Source organism: Balearica regulorum, chromosome 20 (assembly GCF_011004875.1).
Source record: "Balearica regulorum gibbericeps isolate bBalReg1 chromosome 20, bBalReg1.pri, whole genome shotgun sequence".
Taxonomy (NCBI): domain Eukaryota; kingdom Metazoa; phylum Chordata; class Aves; order Gruiformes; family Gruidae; genus Balearica; species Balearica regulorum.
Genome location: NC_046203.1, coordinates 1,227,700 through 1,246,150, shown reverse-complemented (window position 1 = coordinate 1,246,150; position 18,451 = coordinate 1,227,700). Strand labels below are relative to the sequence as shown.

The 18,451-nt window shown below is 51.6% G+C and overlaps 1 protein-coding gene across 4 annotated transcripts in view; it reads left to right on the top strand.

Annotated features, from left to right (window-relative positions):
• VAV2 (vav guanine nucleotide exchange factor 2) overlaps nucleotides 1-18,451 on the top strand; it is a 147,045-nt gene that overhangs the window by 111,692 nt on the left and 16,902 nt on the right. For all 4 annotated transcript variants that reach the window (XM_075772758.1, XM_075772757.1, XM_075772755.1 and 1 more), the window contains 7 exons: nucleotides 6,297-6,399; nucleotides 8,774-8,872; nucleotides 10,361-10,429; nucleotides 11,054-11,154; nucleotides 14,422-14,521; nucleotides 15,856-15,951; nucleotides 16,456-16,524. In XM_075772758.1, coding sequence (XP_075628873.1) covers nucleotides 6,297-6,399; nucleotides 8,774-8,872; nucleotides 10,361-10,429; nucleotides 11,054-11,154; nucleotides 14,422-14,521; nucleotides 15,856-15,951; nucleotides 16,456-16,524 — 637 coding nt within the window. The remainder of the gene's footprint in view (nucleotides 1-6,296; nucleotides 6,400-8,773; nucleotides 8,873-10,360; nucleotides 10,430-11,053; nucleotides 11,155-14,421; nucleotides 14,522-15,855; nucleotides 15,952-16,455; nucleotides 16,525-18,451) is intronic.

Here is an 18,451-nt window from a genome sequence, read left to right as displayed (position 1 = left end):
GCGGTGTGGCCGCGGGGTGCTGGTGTGTATAAAGGATGTTCATGCCTTGATGAACGCATTGTGCTTTCACCTTTGGGGTATCGCAGACGTTATGCCGGGCTGCATGCAGCTCCCCAGCGCTGGGTCAACCATCCAGCAGATCAAGGCAGATAATTGCCTGGAAACAGCTATTTATTAAAAAAAAAACAAAAACAAAAAACCAACCAAAACACAGCAAAATTCAAAAAACCAAAAGAACAATTGGTGATGGAAAGGGGAGGGGAAACTAAAAGGGTATCAGGGGAGCTAGAAAGTTCTCAAATTCCCTGTCCTCAGCCCGTTGGCCCCTCGGTTGCTTTGCCGTCGGCCAGATGGCAGCCTGCAGAGAGCCGGGCAGATGGCGGGGGCTGGCCAGTGTGCAAGCCGTGCCTGGTCGATACCGGGAGGAGCGGAAAAGGGACGTTTGTCCTCTCCAGGCTGATTTATTTCTGCGTACCCTAACGCCAGACCCTCGAGCAGCAGCCGATTTTGGGGAGTTTGCCCAGGAAATGAGCAGGGCTTTGCAACGGCAACACGAGGGCGCGTTCGCTGGAGCCTGCCCCCAAAATCAAAGCGGCCCTCGTCCTGATGGAGCTCCCGTGGGTCTGCAGGGCTGCGAGCTGCCGCCTCCGCCGCGGCTACGGCTGCTGGGCACTGAGGGCAGCCGGCCGTTATCCACCTTACTGCCGAGCATCTTCCCCGCCAACCGCTTTTCCATCTCTCTTGGTGGCTGTTTCAGCTGCCTCAAACCATTCTGGTGCTTCTGGAGTTATACTTAACATTTAACCTGATCTTTTTCTGCTGCCAGTTAAGCTCTCTCCAGTTACTTTGTCTCATTAACTTTATGAGAGTGATTAATCCTGGACCTCTTTACAGCACCACAGCCGCCTTTATCATGAACCTTCTCCACGTCGTGGCACTGTCCCTGTGTGCTGGCACGAAGCCTGGCAGCCCCGGGTGGATTACACCTGGGGCGGGTTTTGGGTTGTTTGGTAGCTATTTGAAGGATTCAGAGTCAGGCAGAAGTGCTGTGGGTGGTTTGACGTGAAACATTTAATTTGTGTGACTTTTACCTCCTTTTCTCTTTAAAAGTGAATTGCTTTGAGGGAAGAAGCTGTAGTGTTGCAAAACGGACAAAGAAAGTGTTTTAAGCAAAGCAGCTCCCCACCAAACCCTGTGCTGGAGCCGGCACATGTTCCTGGTGGGGCTTCGTCCCACAAGTCACCGTTCCCCAGCCTGGTTTCGAGCCACGGCTCACTGAGGATTTGTCCCCAACGACAATATTGGGGATGCTGGTGCATTTCCCAAGCCCGTTGTCCTAGAGAAGGGGAGTTGCAGAACATCTCCCGCCTGGCCTCGCTTTCTCAAGCAACGCAACTCATTTGGGCATGGACTCTGCCAACAGCCTGTCTCCTGCCAAGAACTTCTCGCTGAAGTTTCTCCCACTTCTTTCCCTGCTGTCACCAGCATTGCCTCCTCGTATCTTCCGAAATAGTGATGTGGTCAGCAGAATTTCTCAAGTGCATTAAAAAAAGTAATGAATAGAGGAGCCAAGGTGAGATGATAAGTTAGCTGCCACTTTTCTCATTATTTTTGCTGTGTTGGAAAAACCACGCACGCCAGCCAGTTAAATAAATGGCTCCGTGGTACAAGGCACTTGTAAATGTGTTTTTTCTTTTTTGTCACCAGTAAAGATTTTTATATGTCCTGCTTGTGCCATCTCTAGGATCGTGTTAGTTGTTATAACTGTGCGAGGCTCATTCTTGGGATTATAATGTTCCACTCTGAATGGGCAACGTAAAACCTGAGTAGAATAGATGGCAAAAGGCCTCTCTTGCTATTTCCAGACGCGTGGCTCCCTCCAAGTACAATCTGGCTAATTAAAACCCTGCAGGATCTCGAGTCCAACAACTGCCCATCTTGCACTCCTTCACCCTAAAACTTAACCCTGCCAGATGTGCTGCAAATACAGGACTCTGCTTGTCCTCGTCTGACGGAGACAGGGAATGAGGGGTTGGTCAGATGAACCATCTATTTATAGCTCTAAGTGCAGAGTAAGAATGAGAAAGTGGAGGATTACTGGGGCGAACTGGAGCCTCGCAGCTGCTGGGCAGCTGTCTCGGGGACCCTGCAAATGCTCTTCCAGCCTGGACCCGTGGTGGCTCTGAGGTCTTCTGGCTCTTAACCTTGGCCACAGGGCTGGAAAATTGGGGTCAGCTTTCGGTTGTCTTATTTTAGCTCCTTCTCTCGAGTCGCCCTCTCTTTTTTTGCTCTTCTTGGTGGTTCTGGCTCTTTCATCAGCAGAGCGACAGTAGCACCGTGGTTTGGACGGGATTTTGGCATGGTGGGTTTGCCCTGAGGGGTTCCTCTTGAATTCTTGAGGCTGGTACAAACTCATCGACTTCCCAGAGCCCTGGGGCAGCTCTTATGGATGAAGAGGTCCTTCAGTGGCCCTCGAGTCCCTCAGAGCTTCCCCCCTTACCCTCCTCGTCCACGGTGTCATTGCAAACGTGATGTGCAGCATTCCTTTAGCCTGGTGGACCTGCTGCAGACTGTTTATCGGGGAATCGCGGGCTGCCTGTGCCCATCCCCTGTGCAGGCAGCCCAGGCTGGAGCTCCTCGTCTCCCAAAGCCCAAATGCAGAGTTTGCTCTCTGTTTTGGCCCGGTGCTGAGCTTTGGAGTGCTGGTTCCCAGCGGTGGGAACCATGAGACCAGTGCCTTCCCTCGAAGCAGTGAGGTTCTTCCTAAAACTAGCTCAACTTGGGCATCCTATCTGGGGAGACTCGTTTAAAATTTGGCTGCGCTTAGGTAACTGCTGCACGCTGGAGGTGCCAGGGCTCCCTGAGGGACCCTGCTTGCTCCTTCCATGTCCCTGTTTGTCCCTCGCTCCAAGGCAGCAGCCTGGCATCGGTCCCTCTGGTAAGGGAGCTGCTCCTTGGCGTGGCTGCTGCCTGCTCGGGAGGGCATTTGCACAGAGCAGGCATCGCCAGGGAGGAAGAAGAGCTCAGCCAAAAGCACTGTTTTTCCCTGAAATTGCCTTAAATATGAAGAGCTTTATTCTTTTTGCTTTGAATGAGCTTTCCTGGCTAGGCAACGTGCTGCCAGCCCACAGCTGGTTACGTCCACCCTAATAACAGTAATCGCAAATGCCAGCGTTAACTCTGAAGGGCGGATAAAATCCCTTTCCTAAACCCAGAGCTGTCAGTGAATCTCCTAATCCAGGCGGTAGATCGTCGGCTCCGATGCCCACGGGTAACTCTCAGACTCTGCTGCTTTTATGGAAGGAGTAAAGTGCTTTTCTTTGTGAAGAATAAGGTGAGGATCTGGCCTTCCTTGCTCAGGTTGTTCAGTCTACGCGTGACACGCTTGGGATGCTGAATTTATTGCCTCCCACAGCAGGGGACTGTGCTAAACACGGAAAATACCTGCCCCGCTTTCCCTCCCTTTCTGGCATTTAAAATTTAGTGTGTTCTTAGGCTGCCGCTGGCTAAAAATGTCCTGGTACCTGTTCTCTTTCTTTAACGACGGGGAGGGTGCATATTTTCTACTCTGACAGATAAAATGCGGAGGCTGATGAAAATCAATATGTGCAAAGCGGCGATGTCAACAGCTGTACTCACACCGGCAAAGCTCGGCCGCTCGCGGGCTGCTCCGGGGGAGGCTAATCGGCACGTTTTACTGCTCGCCATAAAACCGGCAGCCTCTGATGGTCTCAGAGATGTACTAGGAATGTGTTTTAACAAATAGGGTCCGTTGGACAAAGGTACCGTCGTTTTAATATCACCATGACTGTCAGGTTCGAGCATCTCTAGTGCCTCTCCCCCACTCTCTGAAGTGGAGGTGTCTTTCTGGATGGCCCCAGGACAGGGGAGTTGTTCCTATTTTTTGCCTCAGATCAGAAATGGGAGATGGGAAGGGCTTGTACTGGTGTGGATGAGCAGGAACGAGTGGAGCAGCGGGGGCTCAGCCCCTTGGTTAGATCAGTGAGGGTGGTGAGGTGCTGTCAGGATGTGGCCGGCCGTGATGGTCCAGTGTTCGTGTCAGATGGCTTTTGGCACCTCTATGGACAAATTTGCTGTGTTTGCCCTTGGAAGACATTCCTGCTACTTTTCTGGAGACCCAGAGGTGCTGGGCCAGCTCCGTGGGGCACCCTTCCTTCTCCAGGCTTGGTTCTGGCAGCCTGTGATCTGGCAAAGCCCCTCTAGCATCCCGCGCTGCCGCCTGGGTTTCGCACAGCGATGTCCTTGTGTGTGCCCGGCCCCGCTCCAGAGCTCGTGGCTCCTTGGTGGGGGACAAAAGGAGGGCTTGTCCCGGCTGGGGACAGGCAGTGCTGGGGTCTGAGGCTTGGCCGTGGCACCTGGTTGTGCTCGTGTGCAGGAGAGCAGGTCCAGATGATGCTCAGGATGCAGGGCTTCCCGGGGACACCTCAAGATGCCATCTTCTCCTTCTGCACGTAGCCCAGAGCAGCTGCTGAGCCGCTCTTGTTGCTGGTGATGAGCAGCCATCTCACGCAGCGGGCTCTGCTCCAGCAGCAGCAGCACCGCGGCACTCGCCGTGGGCATGTCGTACCCAGCCGGGCTCCTGCTTGCGGCGTTAACCCAACCATACGTTTCCTAACGACCCTCACGCCAGGGAAATGATGTATGGAGAGACAGCCCGCAATCCGAGAGGTGCGGGCGGGAAGGGAAGATTAATCAGGAACCGGGAGTTACTCGCTCTGGATAAGGAGCGGAGCTGAGAATATAAATATTGGTACAGATAATAATGGTGACGGCGACGCTCGGGAAGGAGAAGATGGATCACCAGCTATTAGTGGGCATTATTACAGCAGCTGCAATGCATCACTCTGGAAGAATGGGACGGATACATCATGCCAGTGTATATATTTAAAATTCCCAAACTTTTATTAAATAAATCTGGTTTTTAAAATAGAAAGAACTGCATTTAGAAAAGAATTAGAGCCCCGTTTTGCAAACAGATGTACTCTGCTGCTCCATGCTGTATAATATAGAGATGTCAAGTGTTACGGTTTGAGCACGGTTTTACACCCAGATATATTTGTATGTAATTAATACCCGCGTTGAAAGAGACAGCTTATAAAATATGCGAACGCTGTTTGATATTCCAGTGTTTCACACTGTCCTGATCCCATGGGGTTGACTTCAGTGGGAGCCGTTAGCAATCAGCACCTGTAGATCTAAGCGCTGAAATTATTATTGTTAATTGGTATTTATTATGGGCTGAATTTTCAAAAGTGTTCTAAGACTTAGGAACCCCTGGGAGAGGTTCTAAAGGCTCAGATGACAATTAAGTACCTAACACCATCACCTTTAAATACAAGTTGAGCACTATGTCTTGGCGATGCCTTTGAGGCCCGTGCTTGCAGGGGGGCACCTCCGAAGTGATGTGGCCGGTTCTGAAAATGTGATTTTTTTTTTGCTGCTTAATATATCTCCGATGTAAGTAGTAGTATTGGGGCCGAGCATCACCGAGCTGAGCGTCTGGCGAGATGGCCTTATGGTGATCGGGAGAGTCTCCCCCTCCTCTGGGAAACGTGAGATTAAAAATCACCCAGTTGCGCATCAGGGCAGGGATTGTGCTTCGTGGGGGTCGATGCGTCCCCCAGAGAAACTGGACCCAGAGCTCTTAAACCTGGACGCGGTGCAGACCAAGAGTGAGCGCAGTGCCTTAAACATACCAAAATCCAACCCATTAAAATTTATTCTCCCAGCGTAATACAGTTAAAGTCACCGACACAAGAGCTGCTCCTTGTCCTAAAGAGGAGAGGCAGGAGATGACGAGGATGCTGTGGGCATCTTCGGGGGCAGGTGGAGCTGGACCTGGCCGGACACGGCGGCTCAGATGGTCTCGCTGGGGCGCTTGGCCGTCGGGTCCGTCTCGGCCGGGCCGATTAGCGCCGAGCAAAAGCTCGGCAGGGGCAGAGCTGGCAGCCCGGCAGGCTGGGCATCGCCCGCGCGCCTGGCACGGGGCTCGGGGCGGCTTCTTGGCTGCCGTCCCCGCTCGTGTCGAGCGGTGTTTCGCCTTTTCCAGCCTCCAGCGAGCGGGAGGATGTGCAGCGGGTACGGATCCGGGAAAAACAGAGACTCCTAATGCAAACAGGGAACGTGGACCGAGGATGTCCGTGCTGTGGGCCAGGAGAGTTTTCTTATTATCGTGATGATCCTCCCTCCTTGGTGCGAGCAGTTCGTTTGCCTGATCGAGTGACAGCGAACGTGCCCTCTTCATTATCGCTAAATCGCTCTCCTTCTCGTTTCAGCGAACATGATCTGGGGGAGGATATTTATGACTGCGTCCCCTGTGAAGATGAAGGCGATGATATCTATGAAGATATCATCAGAGTGGAGGTTCAACAGCCCATGGTAACAATTCATGTGCATTTTAAAGCTACACCTTGATGGGAGGGAAGGGAGGGGATTCAAATAAATAAATAAGTGTCCGCCAATGACAGGTGATGCTGCGGGGAAGCGAATCGCTTCGCATCCTTCCTGGAAACTGAGCTGCCTCGTGAGAGGTAAAAATAAGCCAAGCTGGGATGGCGCTTGCCTGGAGGGGGTTCTCCGAGGAGTTTCCCAGCCCATCCTGTCATCTGAAGGAGTTTGGGGAGGAGGAGGGGAAAGGAAGAGCTAATAAGCCCTAAAAGATAAACTAAAAATAGTAATTGCTGCTGAGCCAAGGCAGCGTGTGTCACTTCAGCCCTTCCTGGGGCGGGGGGAGCGCGGCGGCTCTGCCTGCTCCATCAGCCAGATGTGCCGTGTCTGCCACCCGTATTTTTAGATCGGGGTGCGGGCTGACAGATCTGTGCGTGGAGGAGCCAGCGCTCGTTTGTGCCTGTTGCCGCTCCTGCCTGGGTGTCTCAGAGCAGGTAGATGTTTACAGTGGAGTTTTCTGGGGCAGCAGGGACCTGAGCGGCTCTAGGGACAAGCAGCCAACCCCATTCATCATCTCTAAAAGCCTTTCAGTGATGGGGAAACCCGGGCGTGCAGCGCGCACGGGCCTCCTGGAGGGACCTGGGTTAACTCCAAGGGCCCTGGTGCAAGTATGATGCCATGGGTGAGCCAGGAAGGTGCACGGAGCCACCCTCGCTACCTGTGTCCCCAGCGCCAAGGAGGCAAAGCTGCCCTGGCTTCTGCTGATGCAGAACTGGAAGACACCTTTCCATCAGAGCATGACCTCCCAAATTTTCTCCCACCGTCTGATATCTGCCGCCCCCGGGCTTTGTGCAGACTCTGATTACTCTCTCCTGGCTGCAGACGGTGCTGACGACGGTACATACCTCCCCATAATAAAGCAGGATCAATGGACGAGTTCGCTGATTAATTAAATCCCTGGAGTGGGGCACATGGCTGTGCCAGCCGAGGTGCTGGGAGGCTGGGGAGGCAGGGCTTCACCCCGCGGAGCCTGGCGAACCAGCCGAGCTGTGCGGCAGCGATGCCCACGTGGTGATTTCTCACCCGTCCCAAACCTGGCTGCAAGTGGTACCAAGACCACGACGATGGTGGTTGAGGCGCTTCATCCCTTCACGCCTTGTCTGCAGCCCGAGGAGCTCCCTGCACACCAAAACCCCCCTGGGCACTAAATATTCCCGCTGATCGTGCCAAAGTGCTCGGAGCTGTTTGCGGACACCGGTGGCAATGCTGACGTCAGCACAGCTTGTTGGCCACCGGTGTTTTTACCACGTTGCCATCGGTTGCAGAAGCCAGTTGGCCCAAGAACTGGCCGCTGGGAAGGTTTTGGTAGGAATTTCTTGCATAAAAGGCAAAAATGGGGGAAAGTTCCCACTATGTGGGTGCCCCGCAGCTGGGTAGTGCAGGATTAGAGTCAACGGAATTGGTAATTTTTCACTGTCCCCTCCACAAAGTTTTACGTTTTCTCAGACACCGCTGAGCAGCGATGGAGGCAATGGCTCTGGCTCCCTTCCCTCCCCTCCCCTGAGCAAAACAGTCTGTTTTTAATGTAAGCGTGCACATAGCTGTCTAAATAATGGCTTTTCTTAAAGATTTGTTGCAATAGCAAGTGTGTAATGCTAATTGGTTTCTTGTATTTCTGCATGCTTCAGATTAGATATATGCAGGTAAGATGCATTGATTAAAATATTGGTTTCCATCCAGCTGATAGGTCTGAGCTGTGAGTTAAAGAGGGTGTAGAGAGGGTGTCCGTGCATGATCATTAAAACCCCAATCACCTCCCCAGTTCAGAGACTGCACTGACCAGTGCAGCACCTCCCGAGACGTGTTTTCTGCTCCGCTTTACGGATGCAAAAGCAAGAGAAGTGACTCGAGGAGTTGGGGCTTTAAGAAACACATGTATTATCAGATTTGACCTAAAATCATGAGAATTGGCAACCCTAGCAGGGGATTTGTGTAAGTCTAAGATATTATTTATGACCCACTTAGGCTCCGCTGCGAATTTCATCTTAAGCAAAAAAAAAAATAAATGGGGAAAACCAACATTTAACTCTTATTTGTTCTGTAGCTGATAGTCTTTGGTAATGTAGCTATAACGAATGCAAAAAATATAATGCTTGCCACGTTGAAGCGTATTGCATAGGACAGCCAGGGTTCCTTCCTAATTTTTTTGGATAAAAGTAGTTTCCTTTAACACAAACCGGTAATACTTGCGCTTGTTCTGAGTTTGCCGTCACTGAAGGCTGAACTGGAGCTCCGCTCCACGTGAGCAGGTTGCTGAACCCCTGTTAAGAGTATACGGCCATGCGTTCTTTTTTCCTTTTTCTAGAAAATGGGAATGACAGAAGATGACAAAAGAAATTGCTGTTTGCTAGAAATCCAAGAAACTGAGGCCAAATACTACAAAACACTTGAAGATATAGAAAAGGTAAGAACTGAGCCATCTTTTCTATACCATCGCCTTCCACATCATCCCTTGATCTCGCATTAATCTCGCTGTATTGGTTCTCCCTGCGAGAGCTGGCAGATGTGATGAGGCAGGATCGATGCATTCACATGTAAAATTAGAGAGAAGGGGGATCCAGAAAACCCATACTGACAAGCACAAATGTGCAGCCTGTAACCGCGGGAGCCAAACAGCGTATTTTTTCTGATCGCTGCATATTGGCAATAGGCTGAAAACCATCCTGCTGTGTCCCCCCTACCCCAGGGTAAGAGACTCCCGCTCCTCGCTCAGCCAGGCCGGTCTTGCCAAGAAGAGCCGTGTTTGCAGATATCTTATCACTTTGATTGCTACGGGATAATTTCTTTATTCTGGGTGTTTTTCAAAAGTGCTGAAGCTGTGCTGACTTGTCATTGAAACTAATTGGATTAAAAGTAAAATTTTGCTGCTTGAATTCATGGGTTTTAATTGGTTTTGATAAATTATCGTCGCGCCTTTGTTTATAATAAAAATGAAAATGAACACCTCAGCAAGACAGCGGAGTCGTGGATGCGACTGGAGCCTGGAGGTGGTTTCTGCTCCGAGGAAAGCAGCGGGAATGAAGGACAATAGTGAAAATCAAGCTGCCATTTCTAATCACCCTAGTGCTTTTGTTTCCTCCCCTTTTGCAATTATTTGCCTCTGTCTGCTGAAAGTTCCCTCAAAGAAACTGTGAGCGAAACTGGCACAACGGGATAACGTTTCCTGTTTTCCACGGGAACGTCCTAACGTACACGTGGTTGAAGGACACAGCCCTTGTTCCTTGGAAACAGCCACAGCCCTCCTGGTTCAGCCTAAAGGAAGAATTAAATTATCGCTTTGATACCCATTAAAAAGGCTTGCGAAGGCGTAGCGGGTTCTGACGGCGTGTTACGGGCAGAGGGTCCCGTCTTTGGTGCGCTGCATCGGGGGGGTTGTAGTTACAAGTCATGTAGACATTTCTATTAATATGTATTTGTTCAGAAAGGCATTTCCAATGTAATCACATCAGCGGCGCTTTTTCAAGGGCAAAATTCTAGTGAGACAATCAAAGAGCTGAAAAAATGCTTCGGAGCTCTTCCCGACTGCAGCCAAGGTGAAGAAACCGTGTGCATTTGAACGCCTCTCCCTGCCGATTTAGCAGGAGAGGGATCTGCGCCCACCCACGGCGGGGGGGTCCCGCACCGTCCCACGCCTGGAGGTGCCACGGGGCCCCGGGGAGCTCCGGGGAAGGTGCACCCGTGGGGGTTCCTGGCTCCTGCTTGGGTGCAGCCTAGTCTTGACAAACGTGTTGTCGTTCATCTGCCTTTGCAAGTGCTTCGATTCATTAAAACCCGGCTTCTCCCTGCGCAGGCCAGTGAACTGGTGAAGCAGGGAGAAACACCTCCCTTGCCCAAACCCCCCCTCGTTCGCTCCTCTCCGGTATTTAACCCCTTTTCCATTTACCCCTTGCAGAACTATATGAACCCCCTGCGGCTGGTACTGACTCCCCAAGACATGGAAGCTATTTTTATCAATTTGGAGGTAACGGCGCAGACATTGCGGCTTAAATCTTTGTTCTTTTCACGGCGACTCAGCCGCCTTCCTGCTGAAGAGAAGGCTTTCGGATTTCACGTTAGATTTGTGCATTCACCTGTAGAGGTTCAATCCTTCGTGTGCTGCAGAGCTCGGACGGGTTTAGGAGATATTCGTTAGCGCTCAATTTTAGAGTGGGGGATTATATGAACTCTGGGTGAGAAAATAATTTTATATGGAGGATGTTCCGGGACTGGGGCTCTGTATTTTAGAGGTGGTTCAGGCACGCTGCGATGAAGGGATTTATTCTACGCTGGCTTGCACAGGGTCTGGGTCGGAGCCTGCCCATCTCCTCCGCTCCCTCCAGACCTGCAAAAGGGACTTTAATAGACATGGAAATCCTGGTGCGTTTGTCACTGTATAACCTCCTAACAGAATTACACCCTTGTACTCCTGGCCATTTAGGGCTGCCTCTTGCTAGAATGACTTATTTTAAAAATAGCTAAAAAGAGTTTAAAAAAAAAAAAAAGAGAAAATGACTGCCTGATTAAGTAGTGAATGTGCATTTCTTTAGGCTCTGTTTGCCCACTCGCTTTGGATGTGTGTAAAGTATTGATTATTTCTTCGTTTTAGGACCTAATTAAAGTGCACTTCAATTTCCTGAGAGCCATCGACGTCTCTATGATGTCTGGAGGAAGCAGCCTGGCAAAAGTGTTTCTGGAATTCAAAGAGAGGTAAAGGAAACGCAGTCGTCTCTCTCTGAGCGACCTGGCTAACGCGGCGCGGCTCTCGTGGACGCTTGTTCCTGCAAGCCCGGCTCTGCGCCGGCACTTTGCTGGGCTGACTGCCTCCCGCCTGGGACCGGCCGTTCCGCAGGGAACGCACCGTGCGCTTGCAGGGAGGTGTCGGAGGGGATAAACGCTGCGATTACGGTGAGCCAGAACGGAGCGAAACCTCGCTCGCCTTCGAGGGTTTAGCGTAGTCTTCTCCCGCGAGCAGCAGCGGGGCTTCGAGGGCCTGTGCTGTGGTAGGAGGACTCCTTGGCAGGGGACGGTTCGCTCGGGTGAGATCTGAGCGATTGCTCACTCGAAAAAAATACCACGTATTTGGCACTGCCCTTGTCCCGCACCTATTGCATGATGAATAAATGCAAAAGTTGCTTTCGCAAACATAATAGATTCTGTGTTTTGGCAGCTGCAAGCAGGAGTACCCCGGAACGCAAAGATAAGGTTAATAAAAGCCTTTAATATCCTTAATAGTAATCAAAGGCCTGATTCATTGTGGAATTGTGCCAGGGTGTTATTTCACTGTGATTAAACCAGTGTCTAGACACAGAAATGCCATTCAGAAGTCAATAACTCCAGAAATACCATCTGCATTAATAATACACCGTAAGGTCAGATATTCCATCATTCATGGCGCCTCTCTTTAGAAAGGGAATGTTTTCTGGATTAAATTGAAAAAAAAAGTTTCCAAAGAAGAATGCAAATAATTCAGAAATACTCATAAAACGCACTTAGGTGATTTTGATCTCCTAATTCCTTGCTCGGCTCCGTGCGTGCCGGTGCCGTCCCCGGGAAGCAATCCCTCCTGGATCCGCCGCTGCCTGCGCTTGGGGCAGAGCTGTGCACGCGGGGAGCAGGGAGGGGACACGGGAGGAGTCGTGGAGGTGGCATTGCTCCCCCGGGAGATCCGCGTGGCTGTGCAGAGGCATGAGGCTTGGTTGTGGCTGGCAGCCTTTAAATAAATGTTTGCTTCTGTTCATTTGCTGGTGGGAGCTCAGCTTGTAGCTGCTGGGTTCCATGCAGGTGGGTGGACACACTGCCCCAGTGCCTAAGGGAGTTTGCAGGCAGCTGTTGGAAGGACCTAAAAGCCTTCCCGAGAAAGAGCGAAGGAGCCAGACCCACGGCTGCGAGGTGGCAACGGCAGCTCCGAAGCTGCGTTCAGCCCCAGGGGGTCTTGGGGAGCTCAGCGCCGTGGGAAACTGCTGCTCCTGGGGAATTTTGGCTTGGAGAAGACCCCAAAACTGGGCTGTCAGAAATGAAGAGTTTGGAGCGACTGGATCCAACAGGCAGAGTCCTTTCGTACGTCAGGAAAGATGGTGATACCACGTTTTTACGGCCAGGAAATGGGAGTGCAGGAGGAGAAAGTGAGCTCACCCAGGGAGACAGTGTTGCCCCACCAAGAAGAGAACGTTGTCCTCCAGAGTCCCCGTTGGGTCCCTGTATGTAAGACCTTCCTCCATCGACTGTGTCCGTGACAAATAGCTCTCACTTCCCTACGCATCCTCAGAGGTGTTCCAGCAAAATGATGTATTGCTCCTCCGCTTTGCAGGGTTTGTTGGTTTTTTTTTTCTTTTGAAGGAAATAGTTTGTAAATCTCTTGCTGTGAAAGCTGGAGTTTGAATTTATGCTCCTGAAGCCTCTTTGAAACTCTCCAGGTGCTGGCAAGGTAGATATTATTGTGCGTGTTCAGAAGTTGTCAAGGGGAAAAGGCAGAAGAATAATCTGTGTTGGCTGCCGCTTTGCCGGGGACTGCGGCTCCCATAAATCTCTCTATTCAGCTCCCCGCCGGGGTCTCAGAGTCCCACGTCTACGGAGCGACACCGGGTCAGGTGCTCCCAGATCGTCTCCATCAAGAGACGCAGCCCCAAAATAACGGATGAGTTGCAGCATGTGATGGAATATGTGTCTTATCAGCAGCAATACAGCTAACGGCAAGGAAGGGGGGGAAAACCCCAGCCTGTCGTGCAGGATTAATGAGTGAGGTGGAGGAAAAGGGGGAATCCACAGCAAAACTGCTCTGTTTGTGTCAGATGTTTAAATTTATAGCCCAGGGTATTTATACAGAGCTCCACTGTGTTTCCAAAGGCTGTGACAACCTTCATTCCCCAAATTACCCCTTCTCTTGATCTCTAGGTCCCCGTGATCCATCCTGCAAGGTACAGTGAGGTTGTGTCCTTGGGGTTCAAGGGGATTTGAAGCCTCTCATTCTCTGATGGCGTGCAAATTATTATCACCCACGTCCATTCTGGGCACTTCTCAAGAATCAAAGAGGTTTTTGTCTTCTTCCTTAGTTGGTGAGATACCCAGAAACTTGCAGAGAGAGGGGCACGCATCAGCTGCGGTGATGGCAATTGTTTTTTGGGCCGTGAGCTGCTGTGACTGAGGAAACAAAGACTTTTTAGGAGATGAACGCATGGGCTTGGGCGAGCTGCATTCAGAAATGCTCTCAGGAAGCGGGTTTTTGTTGTCGTTTGGTCTCGAAAGGCATCCCTGCTCTGCCTTTGCGAGCCCTGTGGCTAACGTGGCACTGCCAGAAAACCAGCGCGTGGCCATCGGGGCCGCACAGCGCCTTTTGGGACATCCAGGGGATCACGGCGATGGCGTAGTCACGAGGCAAAGCCACCGGGTTGGATTGCAGGGGTTCAGCACTTGCCCCCTCCTCGTGTTTTAGTTAATCCGCAGACCCTCGCTGGAGTCGGGAGAGGCGAGCGCCGGCGGTGACCGGCAGCTTGGGCAGGGCTGGAGTCCCAGCTCTTCGCTCTTTCTTTTCGTGTTCGGGCTGTTGTAGCTGGGCTGCGGGTACCTCTTACAGAGCCGCTTTGTAACCTGCTCTAGGAAAGGTCTTTCAGTGTGGAGCTGGGTTCCCCTTGTTGTCGCGGCGCTCCGAAAGCACGGCTCTTGGGGAGCGGTGGTTAAATCTGTCGCGCTCGGGAGCGGAGGGATGAGCCATCCGACCTCCGAAAACAGGTTCCTCTGGCCACTCAGCCCCTTCTGCTCCTCGTGAGCTGAATCGCCCCCGTGGGCTCCAGCTCTGGAAACTTCAAAAGAGTTAAAAAGCCGTGCAGTAAAAGAGTGTTAATACTTTGCTAAGCAGTTATATGGGGGAATAGCTGTTTGCCTTGTCCTTTCACTGTATATAAGTATATATATCTTTTATAACAGGTTATAACTGCCAGCAAGTGTTTCCGATTAAATTTGTGATTTCCCCCTCTGCAGGCTGCTGATTTACGGCAAGTACTGCAGCCACATGGAGTACGCCCAGAACACGCTCAACCACCTCCTCGCCAACAGGGAGGACGTCAGGCAGAAGGTGGAGGTGAGCGGGCAGGGGACGCTGGGGCCGAGGGCTGCCCGCTCCCCGTGTCGTGGGTTTTGGAAGGATTTCCTGGAGCTGAGGGCGTGTTGGAAGTGGTTTGGTTAGCAAGAGGAGCCGGTACTGCCCGGAGAGGGGGCAAAGCTGGGGGTTATCTTGTCCTGATCCCCTGCTTGCCCCTTCATCTCCGCCCCCCGTAAACATGCTCTCTGTCCTTCCTCCCCTGAGTTTATCCGGGTTAAAACAAGCTGGGTGACTTTGTTTGAGTGGGCCTGGCTGTGGACAAATTCCTCTTCGAGTCATGCGGGGAGACCCAAAGGCACTGAGCATCCTCGAGCCAGGAGCCGAGCGGCTCTCCAAGGTCACGCGCAGCATCAGGGACAGTGCGGGGCGAACCCAAGTCCCCAGGCGAGCGCCCGGATTACTCCCCCGTCCTTCCCTAGCGGAAAGGCTTTGTGCAAACAGGGGCTAATCCAGATATTAAGTAAATCAAAGGAGCCCCAGAAGGGATGCATCGTTTGAGCTGCTGCTTTTACCCAGCTTTAATTCCTGCTTTGGTCTTGATGCTAATCTGAATTTGCTGGGCTGTCTGTACGTGTTGCCTCGTTTTCTGCAAACGCTTTTTGATTTTCCTGCAAAACTAGCAACCCAATTCAGGGATAAAACTGCATTAAATAATTTTTTAAAACACGTTCCCTTGATCGTGATCTGAATCGCGTCCTCTGCTGAAGGGCCGGTTGCTGTAACACCCAGTTGCTCCCGTGCTTTTCCTTTCTCTCCCTCCGCTCGTCTTCCTGGGGGGGCACGCAGGGGGTCTCAGCCAGCACGGCGGAGTCACGTACCTAAACGGGTCTGGGCCAAGGTAACAGTCGCAAAACTTGCTGCCATCACGTGAGCCCATCTTAATGCCTTAATGCTTATCAGCGAAGCCACAGTGACCGTCTGCGTGCTCGCTTCCCGCCCCTCGCAAATAAAAGGCATTAGTTCAAACCGTCGAGGAGGTGAGTTAAGCTAATGCGTTTCATTTGACGTTTCCCGAGGTCTGAGAGCATTCGTGTCCTCTCCTAATGAGCAGTATCTCGTTAAGCTGGAGGAGCTCGGTTGCATGAGAATGGCTGTATTTAGGGTCCAGCCCCCGTGTTTTATTCCTCAGTAACCTCTGTGGCGGGGGCCCCGGCTCCGGCTGGGCGCACGCAGGGACTACGAGCCATTTCTCATCTAAGCTGATTTTACAGAAGCAAAACATAACAGCCGGGGGACATTGGAGGCTTTTTCTGTGGGGAAGCTGTTGTTTTCCCTCAGCTGCTTCACTGCTGATTTATTGATTTCTTTAATAGGAATGCACACTAAAGGTTCAGGATGGGAAATTTAAATTGCAAGATCTGCTGGTGGTTCCAATGCAAAGAGTTTTGAAATATCATCTCCTGTTAAAAGTAAGTGTTTCAGCATTGGCACTTCTCTCCAGCTGCCATCCTCACTGTAGCATCTTTCAGCTTTTACAGTGGAGAGTGAATCATTGCCAAATGCAGAGCGAGGGGTTTTTTTTTTCCCCCCTTTCAAATGAAATAATTACTAGAGCTACTTAACACGACATAATATTTGTGCCGTCTTTTAAAGTATGGTGACCTAGGGTAATTCTGCACTTGTTAGCCACGAGAGGCACTTAATGAATATAAAATAAGCTTGCACATAATCTGATTATGTGTGAAATTCCTCCCGTCAACTCCGTGTAACAGATCTCTCGAGCACCAGCCGCTTGGCGTGTTCCTCGTCCTACGGCTGCCGCCGCAGTCGCCTGCCCCGGCATCGCTGCCACCACCCTGGCAGCAGGCAGCCGTTGCCCACGGGTCGTAGCCTGCCCGGTGCAGGCAGGGTGTGGGCAGCTTTCCCAGCACACCCAAACTCTTTTATTTATTTATTCATTTTTTTTTTTTCAGGAGCTCCTCAGCCATTCATCGGACCGACCAGAGAAGCAGCAGCTGAAGGAGGCTCTGGAGGCGATGCAGGTACCGGAGGGCGAGAGCGGCGGTGGGGCTGCGCTGGGCTCGGGGTGCAGCAGAGCGTGGGACCCCTCCGCTTCTGTACAGCAAAAGCTTAGGTGGAAAAACCGTCCAACAACCCGAAGGAAGGCGGCACCTCCTCCTTTTGGACATGCGTGTGTGTATTGATTGCCATTTGATGCGATTGCTTCGCAGCAGATCTGTAGTCATCGCTGTTATCTTCTTCCTTAAGCAGCTGGGGAGGCTGGTGTTTGGTGACAAGTTACACACAATAGTAATTAGTGAAAAGTTGTAAGGAGGCTGTGCCAGATTCGGCTCTTATTTTTGCTAGGAGGGATCTGGAGGAACTCCAGCTGTATCAGCAAGTCGGGGAGTATTGCAGACATGGGAGCCCGTGCGGAGCGTTGCCTGCACGCTGTTATCCAGGCGCTGGTTGGGAATCCTTTTATCCAATTCTTTATTTTTATTAAGGGGAAAGTACTCTTTCCACAAATGAAGACTCCTGGTGTCAAAATTTTGCTTTGTTTAAAGTTTTTTTTGAGCTTTCAGCTGAAACCCCCAAGATCTCAGGAAAGCCATCAGGAACAAAAATAAAAAAAATAAAATCATCCAAATGTTTTCTGACTTGGATACATCCCCCCCCCCCCCCCGCACACTCACACTGTGGGACCATCGTCAGCAGAATCTGACTTGAGGATGGTCGTTAACTCCAGGTTTTCTCTCTGGAGAGCGCTGCAGGGTTCATCCCTGGGCTCGCTCCTGTGCTCGCGGGTCGCTATGTTTTCTACCCCCGAGCCGCAGCCTTCGTAACGACGCCGCGTTTCCTAGCGCTTACGTAAGTTGGGTGACCTTCTCAGCCGTTATCCCTACAAGCCCGGGAACCTGGAGCCGCTATGTAGGTCGCTGTAAAGTTCAGGTTGTTTGAAGGACGTTGCATTCGCAGCCCGCTCCTGCGCACAACGCCACACGCCCGTGGCCTCGAACGAACACTAAACCAGTGACAGTTGTAAACCCTGCTTATGGCCTCATAATACAGCACCCACCGATACCACTGCTAATAAATAAACGTATATACGTTCCGGCTACGCTGCAGACTCAGCATTTTTGGCAGGACGCAGCCGGTAGCCGTCAGTGAGGTTTCTCTTTCTCCCCGTCGCCAGGAGAGCGCAGGTGCGGTTCAGACCACGCTGGGCTCGGCTGGGGCGTCGGAAGCTCTGCGGTTTGGTTTGAATTGATCTGTAAACCAAGGCTTAACTTACAAGTAATGTTTTTCATTGCGAATCCAGTCTTTCTGTCTGCCGTGCTGGTAGGCGGCAGACGTTGCAGCCGTCTGGGGTGAGCGCCGTGCGGGGGGGGGTAAATACCTACAGCCAGGGCTACGTCTCCCAAGGGGATTCATCTCCCTTTCATTTTGCACAGGTAGTTGTTTGCGCAAGACGGGGTCAGGATCTGCACCAAAAAATTGCATGTGGGGGTATTTGGTGCAGGTACCGACCCTCCACCGGAGTGGAGAACCGAGCCCCCGGGTGATGGTGGGAGCAAGGCAGGTTCCCGGTTAAATCCCAGAGCCCAGGTCTGCACGTTGCTGTTGCTGTTTCAAGTCACGGTCCATCCCCCCCTTCGCGTAGGCCTGTTCAGCAGCAGGGAGCTGAGCTCAACGCTCAAGCCTGATGGAGGGTGCGACTTCATAAGGCTTTTGGTTTTGTCATTCTTCATAACCATGCCTGCCATCGGCCCACTGGGGTATTTTGTGATGTTACAAGTATTGTCACGTAGATTTGTGATTATCATCTGTGATTAACCCTTCTTACGTTGGGGAGCTGAGGAAGGTCTGACCCAGAGGGGATGTCTTAAAAAAATCCCATGTTCAGATTTAATCCAAGTTGACAAGAGCTATTGTTGAGGACAGGGAGGCAGGGAGCAGATAAGAAGC